At 40.8% G+C, this 13,045-nt stretch overlaps 1 protein-coding gene across 2 annotated transcripts; it reads left to right on the forward strand.

The window, feature by feature from the left end:
• Positions 1-9,458: 9,458 nt before the first annotated feature.
• LOC131010604 (thylakoid lumenal 29 kDa protein, chloroplastic) lies at positions 9,459-12,681 on the forward strand. Of its 2 annotated transcripts, XM_057938205.1 has the most exons (11): positions 9,459-9,706; positions 9,802-9,897; positions 10,322-10,406; positions 10,481-10,515; positions 10,628-10,693; positions 10,765-10,805; positions 11,073-11,203; positions 11,476-11,582; positions 11,916-12,053; positions 12,147-12,281; positions 12,383-12,681. In XM_057938205.1, the coding sequence occupies exons 1-11, from the start codon at positions 9,611-9,613 to the stop codon at positions 12,491-12,493; spliced, it is 1,041 nt and encodes a 346-aa protein (XP_057794188.1). In that variant the 5' UTR covers positions 9,459-9,610; the 3' UTR covers positions 12,494-12,681. The 2 variants fall into 2 exon arrangements, with proteins under 2 accessions (XP_057794188.1, XP_057794189.1); XM_057938206.1 differs by lacking the exon at positions 9,459-9,706 and having other exon boundaries at positions 9,796-9,897; positions 10,308-10,406.
• The last annotated feature ends 364 nt before the right edge of the window (positions 12,682-13,045 follow it).

The raw sequence follows: 13,045 nt of genomic DNA on the forward strand, positions 1-13,045 counted from the left end.
AATCGCCAACGTGGCTGCCGGAATTGTCAAATCACACATACACCTCTCTCTCTCTCTCTGGCATGGCAGAGATTGCAGGGTAAAGCAGCTATTAGTGCTTCCCTCCCCCCTTCGCCGCCCGTGGCCGCCCTCACCCCTTCGCCCTCCTCCGTCCCCTCAAATCTACAACTTGATTGCAGCCATGGAAATTACAGGGTTTCCATCAAAAAATCTGATGTAAAGCCATTAATCAAAGATTTCACCACAAATCACCAAAGCTTAATGGTTTCACCAGATTCATGGAATCACCACCACAATCCATCTTTCAGAAGTGTTAATTTCATCGGCGATGGGGTTGGCGGAGGCTCCGCCGGGCTGGAGAAGTGGCTGGCAAGGCAGTCGAGTGGAAGTGTGCCGCCAAGAATACGAATTGCAGCGGCGGCGCAGTCGAGTGGCGAAAGAATGACGGCGGAGTTCGAGGAGCGGCAGTTGGAGAGACCCGCTTTCTCGGCTCGACGGAGGTTGGGGGAAGGTCTGTTGGATTGGGAAGAGAGAGGGGATGGTCTGTTGGGTGGGGGGAAGTGGCGGCGGCAGGGGTGAGGGGGAAGTGGTGGCGGCGGTTGGGGGAAGGGGAAGGCTCCACCCGCCAGGCAGGAGAAGTGGTGGCGGTGAGGGTGAGGGAGGGGGGAAGGGGGATGGTCGGTGGGGAGGGTCTGTTGGGTTGGGGTTTTTTTGGGGGAGGGAGGGGTGGGGTGGATTTTTTGTGGCAACACATCATCCATTTTCAAATAAATTAAATGCTACGTCCATGCCACATAAGCCACGTAAATGACACATAAGTTTCGATTTCGCCAGAGAGAATCCCTGTGGGATTTTTACGAACAAATTATAAATTCATGTATTTTCTGGCAAAAAAAAAAGTGATGATATAAATCAGGAAATTGATAAACTTTATGTATTTTACAGCAATAACCCCTTTATTTTTTGAGAAAAAGGTGCAGATATGCCCTTCTAAGTGGTAGCCCTTATAGCGTATAACCCCCCTTACTCACTGTGTGTGCAAATAAGCCCCCAAAGTCAAAAAAATGGCTCAATTAAGCCCCTCTGACCAAACGGCATTTTACCACCGATAGTCAACCATAATTTTTTTTAATTAAAATGTAGGCCCCACCGTTTGAGGCTGCTCATTTCTCCGATCCACTGACGGAAATCGTCGGTGATGAAATTGTTGGATAAGCTCAAATAGGTGAGTTCGTTGAGCTTCTGCAGAGATTTAGGAACTGTTCCTATTAGAAGATTGTAGCTGAAATTGATTTTGGATAAATGTAGGCAAAAACCAATGTCGGGAGGTTGAGGTGCTCGAGATTGGCAATAAGGGCGATGTCGGGGGTGATGATGCCGGTGAGGTTGTTGTTGGAGAGGGAGAGCAGCTTGAGGGACTGGAGCTTCTCGAGGCCTTGGCTGATCTTGCCGGAGAGGCCGAGGCCGTCGAGGTGGAGCTCGAAGATGCGGGCGTAATTGAGCCGAGCGCGGTGCTGGAGGCAGCTTGGCGGCGGAGGGGCCGTGGCATCGGACGAGCAGCTTCTAGTTCAGGTAGCAGACGCCGAAGGGAGCAAATGTCGGCGCGGTGCTTCTTCTTCAGCGGGAAAGAAGACCGGTGTGTCTTCTTCTTCTCGCAGCCCAATCGATTCACGGCGAGGTTGGGCCGATTAGCGCTTGAAGCGGAGATAGCGACGAGCAATCGACCATCGAAGAACACCAGACGATGAAGCGGCGGAGACAGGAGTTAAGATCTGGACGGCCCGGTTGCCGGCGATTGGAATCACAGATCTGGTGGAAGGCGGTGGACAGAACTTTGGACGGACGGATGTTGACTAACGGTGGTAAAACGCCGTTTGGTCAGAGGGCCTTAATTGAGCCGTTTTTTTTTTTTTTTTTTTTTACTTCGGGGGCTTATTTGCACACACAGTGAGTAAAAGGGGTTATATGCTATAAGAGCTACCACTTAAAGGGCCTATCTGCATTATGCACCTTTTCCCTTATTTTTTTGAAATTACCAGAATTAGTTATTAGTTATTACTAGGACTAGGATGGGTTGATTTCTTGATTTTTTTTTTTCGGATGGGCTGATTATGTTTTCTGCCCCAATTTTCAAAGATTTTAGAAAATGTTTTTCAACTTTTATATTTCATTCAAAAACTTTTAATTTCAGTATTTTTTTAAAAATATTTTGTTAGATAAAATTTCATAATAAAATGATAAGTTGCCTCGTTTGATTTTTAAATGATTTATTTTCACTCACACAATAAAACGACGTCATTTCACTTGAAAATTTAATGAAGTAACTCCTCATTCCATCATTAAATTTTTTATAATGTGAGTTTTTTGAAAACCATTGAAAATTTGAGGTTTTTTAGTAGAAAACCAAAGTTGTTGACATTTTTTTAAAGGGGTAATTATGGCAAAACCCATGAATTTCGACCCGATTTTCAAACTTTGCATGAACTTCAATTTTTACCTTCAATTACCTGGATTTAAAAATTTGTTCAATTTTTCCACTTTTTGAGAAATCCTCATATTACGAGCTGACATAGCATTTGTAACTTTACCTGATAAATGACTTGGAATTGTAGGCGGATGAACAAAACAACGTTGTTTAATTGGGCGACGTCATTTGAGCCCAAACCTCTCTATCTCAACTTTGCATCTCACGACTCTCTCTCGACTGAAACCACACAACGAATATCGCCGCTCGTTTCTTAGTGACAGCGCCGCCCCCTGATTTGGAAACCCTAGGCCCCCAATTGCCCTCAGTCTTGGTCTCCGACGACAACGATGGTCTCCTCTGTCCTCGTTCAACTTTTGCCGACCGCAGTAGATTCAAAGGCGTGGGGGATGGGGACCTTGGCTGCCATATCTTCTCCACTTGTTCCCATTTCCCTTCTTGTAACAGCCCGGCTCCAGAGTTGACAACTGTCCCCACAGACCAACAGAGTATTTTCTAGCGTGTTTTGTCCTCACTCGCACGCTCCCCGAGAAACTTTCCAGGGGGTCACCCATCCCGGAATTGCTCCAAGCTAAGCACGCTTAACCTTGAAGTTTCTTCCACGTGGGCACCAGAAAAGAAAATGCATCTTGTTGATATAAGTAGCCCAATCAAATCCTTTAAGCTCTCCTCGAATATGCAGTCCCATACCTGCATATTCTCAGAATCCCTCTCGTTCGGGTGTGTTTCAGTTCATCCCTACGCCCCTCCACTTGGAAGTTTTGACCGGAGCTGCTCCTTGTCCGTGCCTCTTTGCACCGGCGATCACTCCGTATTTCATCCCCGGGCGTCACACTTCTTCACCTTCCCGTCACCTTCTCCAAAGCTCTCGAAAAATGTCAAATTTGATTCGCGTGAGGTCCACTTGGTTCCACTCCATCTGGTAGAGCTCCGGCTCCTGATAGAAGCGGTTGTAGAGGAGTTGCCACTTCGCCGCCACCGAGGCTCTTGCCATCTCAACTCAACGGAGATTCGCTGAGAATGTTCTAGCCGGAAACACGATTTCAGGGCCGTTTATGATGTTTCAACGCTCAGATCTGGAAATCTGCAATTCTTCTAAATTTCTCAACGCAATTTCAGGGCCCGTTTTCGAAGCAGATTCGATCGCCGCCCATTCGAACCTAGCGACAACAGCTTCACGTTTGGAAAACTGCAGTTCTTCTAAATTTCTTTTGATCTGGAAATCTTCAGTTGTAGAGATGTCTACCCAAAATCGAACAATTGAGATTTCTTCTTAAAAATGCCTACTCCAAGGGATGGATTTATTGGAAATTGAGTTTTTGAGGTGGTTGATGGAGCTATCGGCGGTAGTAGTTACTAGTTAAAGACACCAGCGGACTTGGAGAAGGAGAAAGGGAAAGGGATGGATTTTATATATATATATTTTTTTGTTTATTCTTTTCCAAGTGTCAATCTTTTAGTCCAAATAGGCATCATGTCAGTTTGATACTACCACGTAGGTGCCATGTCAGCTCGGTACTCACCGGAGCTCAAAAGTGTGGAAAATTGAACAAGCGTTTAAATTCAGGGAATTGAAGGTAAAAATTGAAGTTCATGAAAAGTTTGAAAATCGGGCCAAAGTTTGTGGGTTTTGGCGTAATTACCATTAAAAAAAAAACACTAACACGATTAACCATATTGTGATAGGTTATAGTTCTTTTCTTTCTATAACTAGAATTTGCCACTAATAATTTATGTAATTTTTTATGTGATATAGGAATCATTAGAGTTTATAGACTGAACTTTTAGTGAACTTCAGTTTGTGGCCTCAACTCCAATGTATTTTTGTGTATATCTTAAACTTTTAAAATTGTTTAATTATGGTCCTTATAAAATTTTTCGACACCAAAAATGCCACAATCATGTCGGGTCTATAGTAGTAGTTGTTCTTTGCTGAAATTACACATAAAATGATGGCTAATCGCCACGAAACCAGAGCTTAATATATCCTACACTAAAGAGAATTTTTAACTATAGGTAGCCCATCGTCAATCGACCACACCGATGGTTGGAATCGCCCTAAAATTTGGCCAACGGCAGTATTGAGTTTCCAGTCTGTTTCTGATCGTTTTAGAACAAGATTTGTTTCATTGATGTTTGGGCTTTGTCGGTCATGCCAAAATGAAGATTTTGACATATTACTCAACAATATTAGTTGAGTAATGAGGATGAATTTTGCCAGAAAAATATGAAGAAGTTGTAGTTCACGTTAGTGCAATGGCGCCAACTTCAGGCAAGATTTCAACCGACGCCAATTTTGCCGTCTCGAAATGGGAAGCATTCTAGTAGACCGATACTTCGACGCACTGGAGGCCCCAGAATTGGACGTCTTTCGTGTATGTTACTAGTTAATGGCCGCAACCTTCAGAGAAGATACTCCTGCCAGAGGATAAGGTTTGGTCGTTCTTTCTCCGGTTTTCGATCTCGTCGTTCGGCATTTGCCTGAGGTGAGAAGCCAAGTCATCATGTGAAATTATTGTTTGAGTTGAGAAATTTGTTTCCAGCGTGCTTGGTGAAGAAAAAGGCGTGAGTCTCACCACCAACGGAAAAAAAAAAAAATAGTTAACGGTGTTAAATGGACGTTAAGTCGGAGGGGCTAATTGCACGAAATTAAGGACTTCGGGGATTTAGTTGAACCAACCTCGACTATAGGGTGCTAGACGTGATAGAGGCCTCTATGGCGGCGTATTTGATACTTAACCCTTAATTTTATAAAGTACGTAAACTTAAAGTTGGCGTTGTTATTTTATTTATTTTATTATGGGAAAATGTCACTTTATGTCCTATTGCGTTGACGAATTCTTAAAAATATCACAACTTAACGATATTAACAAAACGATACACAACCTACCCAAAAAATATTATTTGTCATATAAAAAGTTTTCGGCTCCCAAAAATTGACACGGATAGTTGGAGTACCTATATGGCTTGCCTGCGTGAATTTATTAATCTACATGAAATGTAGGTTGTATTATATTTAAAAAAAAATGAAATAATCCAAACCAAATTGTTAAACGACATTGTACTCTTTCTCGCCGGAATCAGCATCGCGTGGTGGAAGACTTGGTCATGGTATCAAAGCAGCTTTGGCTACTGGTCCCCACTGCAGGGTTGGCAGTCGGTGAAGTGCGTGATGAACGACCTCTGCCAGCTCCCCTTTCCACACCCCGCACCCTTAAGATGCTCATTCTACAGCCTGGCATACCCCTCACTGAGCTTCTCAGCGTGCCTCCACTGCAACGCCTCGACCTTCCTCTCAATCTAGGAGTAGCTCGCCATGAAGTTATCAAGCATCCCCTTAATTTCCATACAATAGCTTCAAAATAGTACTCCCCACCCACCAGATCCACTTTGTGGCGGTCTTAGCCCATAAGGAGAACATATGGGCTTGATGAGGACGTTGTTGTAGACGATGTCGATGTCATGTCAGCAGCAATACTCCATCTTGTTCTTGAATAGCTTAAGTAGAAGGTGGTCGCTGATGGGGTTCTTGAACGGAACGCGTCACTATGAGGATTCGGTTCTTGAACAACTCCAGCGGAGGGTGATCCCCGATGGGATTCTTGCTAGTTCGTCCACGGTGATGTATTTTTTACCATATATTGGAGAGAGAGATGAAACATATATTTTTGTTTTTATTTCTTTTCTTTTCAATCCACATTAACAAGCCATGTAGGAACTTCGGCAATCCACCTCAATTTTGGGACGTGGAAATTTTTTTATAGGACACAAACAATATTTTTTTTGTTAGGTTGGGTATCATTTTATTTATATCATTAAGTTAGAACATTTTTTAGAATTCGTTAAAACGATGGAACATAAAGTGGCACTCTTTCTTTTATTATTGCATTCGTTGATGATTGATATTTAACAATAATAAGTGTTTGGATTTCCACATGTCTTTGTTTATTATGTGCTAAATTACTAATTGATAGTGTCTTGCAAATTGGTAATAGAAATTTTAAATAATTATATTTGAATGGTGGAAGATTAATAAAGTTTGAAATTATTTCATTCCTTATAAGTATTCTTGTTTAATACTTTCTCCCTCCCATTTAGTAAGTTCCATTTGTTGTTTTGGATTGTCGCATTACAAATAACTCATTCAAAAAAATATATATATATTTATCTCACAAAAAGTTGTGGACTCTATTATTTTCTATTACTTTTATATTTTAAGCACTCTTTTTCTTAATAATTTTGCTAAAAAATAAGGAGTCATGCTTAGTGGGATGAAGGGAGTAATCAACAATTTGTGTTGGTTGTATTATTCTAATATGCTTTGAATCATAGAAAATTCTTACATGCTATTTTTCGATATTCTTCTAATCAAACTAAATTCTTACACGTGCTATTTTCCGATATCCTTTGAATTAATAAATGTATTCATCTATTTATCATACGAAGCTAAGAGCATCCATAGTGGAGAGTTCATACGATCTCTTAAAAGTAGTCCCCAACATCTAAGAGCCTCATCCCATACGATCTCTTAAAAGTAGTCCCCAACATCTAAGTAGGGCTGAGCATAGAACCGACCGAACCGAAAAAACCGACCGAACCGATCATTTTTGGTTCGGTTCGGTTTTAGAATTTCTGGTTGTCGGTTCGGTTCGGTTTTTAAAGTGAAAAACCGATGGGATATCGGTTCGGTTTCGGTTTTCTGTTTATGGTTCGGTTATAAACCGAATCGAACCGATGCATTAATATATTTTAATAAAATTATATTATATATTATATATTTTATATCTTTTAGCCTAAATTTCAAAACCCTACTTCTGCCTTCACCATCCGCCGCTCACTCATTATGTTTCATTCATATTCCCATTTCCAAATTCACCAATTTCGAAACCTTTGTTCTGCTATACACCACCCACCGCTCCCTACACCACTCGCCTGACGTCGCGCCGGCGTGCCGGTGACTCTCTGAACGCCCCCACCCTGGTGTTTCCTCCGCTATTCCGCCACCTCTGACGACAAAGCACAAGCAGAGCAGCGCCGCCCGGCTTTTCCTCCGCGGTTCCGCTGCTTCTCCTACAGCACGAACCACGTACTGACCCCGCCGCCCGCGTCTCCTCCAGCACGAGCGACGAACAGACCGGCTTCTCCTCCGCCGACCGCCGCTGAAGCAGATCGCCTCCCCCGGATTTTCCTACGCCACCATTCTCCCCTCCTCTGAACGATTCGGTTCGGTTTTGAACCGAAACCGATCGGTTTTCGACGGTTCGGTTTTGGTCGGTTTTCGTACTTCAATCGGTTTGGTTCGGTTCTCATTCTTCCAGGATCGGTTCGGTTTCAGTTTTTTCAAAATGCATCGGTTCGGTTCGGTTTTGAACCGATGCTCACCCCTACATCTAAGAGCCTCATCCCTCCAGTGGGGCTCTCTCCATTCGAGTTCTTAAATTTTATTTTTTATTTTATTTTTAATGTTCTTTCCAATTAATTTTAACATTAAATTTAATAACATAAATTTCATTTAAATTAAAATTTAACCCTACGTTGATTAAAAATTAAAATTACATTAACATTAAATTAAAAGCCTAAATTAATTCCAAATAAAAGAACATTAAAAATAAAAGTCTAAAGTAATCCATTGCGACGTTTGTCTTCCTCAACCTTCTTCAAGTGCAACTCCAATTTGTTGAAATTCATTTGCGACGTGTCCTTACCCATGATGGTGTTGTCCACAAGATCCCGTTGGATTTTGGAGAAGATACTCATAATTTTCACCATGTTTTCCATGGCCTCGATAGCTCGTTTCTGCTCGACGTACGACTCTACCTTCTCATTTCATTTTACTTTGTCTTTCTTCGTCGCCTTTTAGCCTTGGGGTCTCGTTGAGATGCTTGGCTTGCTAGAAGTCATCGTGTAGCGACAATTCGAGCCCTTTGAACGTTTGGCAGAGTAAACATCATCACCAATAGACGCGAATTTTTTAGCTTCGTGGAGCACATTCTAAGCATGAGGATATTTGAATACACCACCATGCTCGGATGCATACAACTATTGCGTTTGAGTGATGATTTGATCACCGCTCATGCCGTAGGCCCAGTTCGTGCAACATTTGTCGTAGATGGCCTCCCACACCTTGATATCCTTTTGAACACGTCGGAAGTGCGTCTTGATTTACTTCACGTCGCGTGGACTGGTTCCTTGGGGCTATTGCTCGTTATATTTGGTGACAATGCCGCCCCAATATATGCCACCCTTTTGGTATGCTTACGAGCGTAACCTCCGCTTACAAACGGCATACGAGCGTCGTCTCAGCCGGAGTGTAGTCGCCTCTTTGTTTGGTTGTTGTTGGCATGGCATATTATCTTCTCCACATCATCGTTCGCCGTCGCCGCAAAATTGGTGTTCAAGTTAATTCCCTCAAGATCTACTGTAGGCACGACGTTTGACTTTTGAAAGAATGACGAAAAGGCTCCGCTGAACGAATTTGAATTGAGGGCGATTGTTCCACCAATTCCTTCAATTATCCTCCATTTTTCTAGCACAATAAAATAAAAGGAACAATAAATTGAAATATAATGAAGAAGATGAAAAGGAAAAAGAAAGTTGTGTGAAATTGAATTGAGAGATGATAGTATTTATAGAATAAAAAAAAAAATCGAAGAGCCAACGGCTCTATCAAAACAAAAGAAAAAAATTGCACATTTTGAAATGAAAATTAGTCGTTCTGAATTTTATTTTATTTTTTATTAAATTTTTTAATTTGTTGCCTTTTTTTGATTGGACCGTACATTGCACGCGCCCAACCCAATCCTCTTTTCTCGAGAGCTCGGTGCGAGTATGAAAGCCGGGAGCATACCCAACATGCACAGCATTGGGGTGGGGCTCTTGCGAGCCCGGCGCGCAGCCGCTCGCCGAGCCTCCACCAGGAATGCTCTAATACACCAATTGGTATATAAAGTATAAAAATAAAAATAGTAGGATGAGAGTAGGATAACGCAATATGAAGAAAGCCAGGAGCGCATTCCACGTAGACTTTCATACTACAAAAATGCAAACACCACACCTCCTCCAATCCATCTCTTCTCTTCTCACATCACACACACACACACACTAACTCGAGAGAGAGAGAGAGAGATGGGAATGGTCTCCTTCATTTCTACAGTCCCTTCACTGGTGTCGTTGGTGCCATCACCATCCACCTCAGCACCCACTACTAGATACATTCACTCAGTAAGTCCATCAACAACGATTTCATTGTTGCTTCTTCTAACATATCTAATCTTAATCTGCTTACAATTAATCCTCGTGGTGTGTGCATATGGCAGGGCACTGTAAATTGCAAAATTGAAAGTGATTGCGATGATGAGGATCGCTTCTCGCGACGACGCGTTTTGCATTGCTTCGGTGCTACCGTTGGCATCGTGAGTTTTTTCGCTCTTCTATCTCATAATTCTGCTCATCACTTGCCTTTCACTCGAGCAATATTTAGATTCTATTGTTTTTAGCTTCAAATTTTGAGATCATTTAAGCATACATAGCTCTAAGTGGTGGTTGAATCACTTTGATGGCGCTCACAATTCAGATATAATGGAGGCTATTATTTAGGTTACATTAGTATTTGCTTCAGCAATCAAAGTTTCTTTTGAAGATTTTCTTATCAGTAGCACTATTAATGTATAAATATGGTCACACTACTAATGAGAAACAAATTGTTCATAATGGACCAAGTAGTTTATATGTGCATCAAATGAAAAGTAAAAATGCTTTTGCTTCTCTTTGGATATGATAGTTAAAAAATTGATAGAGATTGATATGATCATGAATTTGTCAGTTGACTCTTCTCAGGAAATGATAGCAAGATCCAGCTCATTAATTGAAGTGGCAAATGCCGCGGACTTGATACAACGCAGACAACGTTCAGACTTTCAGTGTAAGCTGTATATAGGAAATTTTGACAATTCTTCATGTTTCTGCCATCTTAGTAATCCGTTAGCTATCTTACAGCGAAAGTAAAGGACACTCTTTATAAAGGACTGAAGGTAAATGATAGTGCAGAAGCACGATATTCAATCTTATAACAAGCTGAAGATAATGTGGCTATCTTAGCATCGTACTTGAACAGTTTCTTAGTTATATGCAAATCTTGTGCAGGGAAACCCAGTTCTCATCCCCTCTGTATTAACATTGGCACTCAACGATGCTATAACTTATGATAAGGTTAGTTATATCTTGCATGTTGATTATTAACTCTGTTAAGTACTTGGAAAATGAAAATTTTTAGTTTTCAGGCAACAAAAACTGGCGGCCCCAATGGATCAATACGGCTTAGGTAAACTGATACATTTTTGGCATTATACATGAAAGTGGACTGTAAGAAATCTCTTGTGTTCCATGAGCTATTACGTTGCACAACTGTAGAATGGTGTCTAAGATTTATCAAAGGCCTTAAGATGATACTAAAGTGCACTTTTCAAAGGCAATCTGAAACTTTTGGCCAGATTTATGTTGATCTAGTTTTGTACTTTTCTTGAGCATGGTGCTTAAAATCACCTTGATGTTTCTTTCTTCTTTTTCTATTTTCTTTTTCTTTCTGAAGCTCAGAGATTAGCCGACCAGAAAATAAAAACCTTGCTGCAGCTTTAAGTTTCTTGGAGGAGGCAAAGAAGGAAATAGATTCGTACTCCAAAGGAGGACCTATATCATATTCAGATCTCATCCAATTTGCAGGTTAAGTCATGAATCAATTATGATTACGCTTTGATAACTGAAGCACAAGATACGGAAATATTCTGTTTTACTTTTATCAGTTCACTTAATATATGTCTGCAATTAAAAGTGACTGAGATCACCTAACTTGTGCTCATGGGTTTAGTTGAAGTCGGATAGTATAATCTTGATAAGCATATAATATAATGTGTGTTGCTACCTTATTGTAGTAAACAATGACTTTTGCCCTTTTGCTAGTGATAGTGAGATTTTCTACTTGTTTCTCGATGCAGCTCAAAGTGCAGTTAAATCCACCTTTCTGGCTTCAGCAATTCGGAAATGTGGTGGGAATGAAGAGAAAGGATCATTACTGTATACAGCATATGGTTCGAGTGGGCAGGTTGGTTAAATATTGGCTACACTTCACCATTCAATTCTCAATGATGTCTCTTCAATGTTTCCATGAGTCAAATTACATTATTCCGCAGCAAGAAATACAAGAAAATTGGCTATAGAACCAGAGCTACTTGCGATGGCTTTCTGTATCTCAAAACATATAATTCATTTGATATTACAAATCCAAGGCTATATATCTAGTTGATGAATGTAGTGATCCAATAGCTTTACAAATGTAGTAATGCTCTAGAGTGCAACATAACCAGTTCATTTATAAGCATATGCATGTTAATATATGGGAATCAAAATAATAGTTTTTCTTGTATTTATTATGCAGTGGGGCTTGTTTGACAAGCAGTTTGGGAGATCGGATGCTGAAGAAGCAGATCCAGAAGGAAGGGTCCCTCAGTGGGAGAAAGCCACCGTTGAGGAAATCAAGAATAAATTCACTGCTATTGGTTTTGGCCCCCGCCAGGTAAACACGTAATCATATTTGCAAATATGAAATCTCTATGGAAATTTTAGCCTGTTGCATCTATATGTCAAATTTTCTTACCTTGTGTTGCAGGTGGCCGTGATGTCGGCATTCTTTGGTCCTGATCAACTTGCTACTGAGGCACTACTTGCCTCAGATCCACAAGTATTGCCGTGGGTTCAGAAATACCAGCGCAGCCGTGAAACAGTATCACAAACGGATTATGAGGTCACTAATTGTCTCATTTTTCATTTCACTAACATAATCACTTTGATTATCACAACTACAACTATTTCAGTATATAGAACTGATCATTGGTTGCTGCTCAGGTGGACCTCATCACCACTCTGACAAAGATGAGTTCGTTGGGCCAACAAATCAATTATGAAGCTTATTCGTATCCTGTACAGAAAGTCGATTTCAGCAAACTCAAATTATAGATCTCTTATCCTTGCTGACTTATGCGGTCCTCACAGAGTAGAATTTGTGTTATGATGTTTTTCATGCTTCAAATTGGCATAATTGCTGTTGTGGTTTTGAGTATTGAGAATAGACTACGTGTGCCATAATTTTTTTTGGTGTAGATGAACTATTTTTGATTTTATTTAACCGTTTATTTTGCAATGAACACCTCGCTTTGACGACGTTGGCCCGACTCACGCTAAAGAGATTATTATGAATGGATCAAAGAATTATCGATATGGAGGGTCGATGTCAATAATCTGCATACCTTAATTTTTGAGCAAATATGATTATACTTCGATCATTTCAAGGGAATACAACTGATGTTGATATGAACAAATTTTGATTTTGTGCAGTAGAATGCACAATATGTAATTGGATCTTAGTTGACCACATCTTTTTTAAGAATCCCAACGGCGACAGTTTTTGTATGTATTAGAAATTAAATGAGAGACTAGTGTGGTTTGAAGATTAAACTTGATCGCAGCCTAGATCAATGACCTTTTGGCCTTTGATTAGAATCGTACCTA

The sequence above is a fragment of the Salvia miltiorrhiza genome, chromosome 2, assembly GCF_028751815.1.
Source record: "Salvia miltiorrhiza cultivar Shanhuang (shh) chromosome 2, IMPLAD_Smil_shh, whole genome shotgun sequence".
NCBI lineage: Eukaryota > Viridiplantae > Streptophyta > Magnoliopsida > Lamiales > Lamiaceae > Salvia > Salvia miltiorrhiza.

Coding starts and splice junctions, on each gene's coding strand:
- LOC131010604 (XM_057938205.1), top strand. CDS start 9,611: ATGGGAATGGTCTCCTTCATTTCTACAGTCCCTTCACTGGTGTCGTTG. Junction 10,806..11,072: donor AATGGATCAATACGGCTTAG/GTAAACTGATAC, acceptor TTCTTTCTGAAG/CTCAGAGATTAGCCGACCAG. Junction 11,204..11,475: donor AGATCTCATCCAATTTGCAG/GTTAAGTCATGA, acceptor TTCTCGATGCAG/CTCAAAGTGCAGTTAAATCC.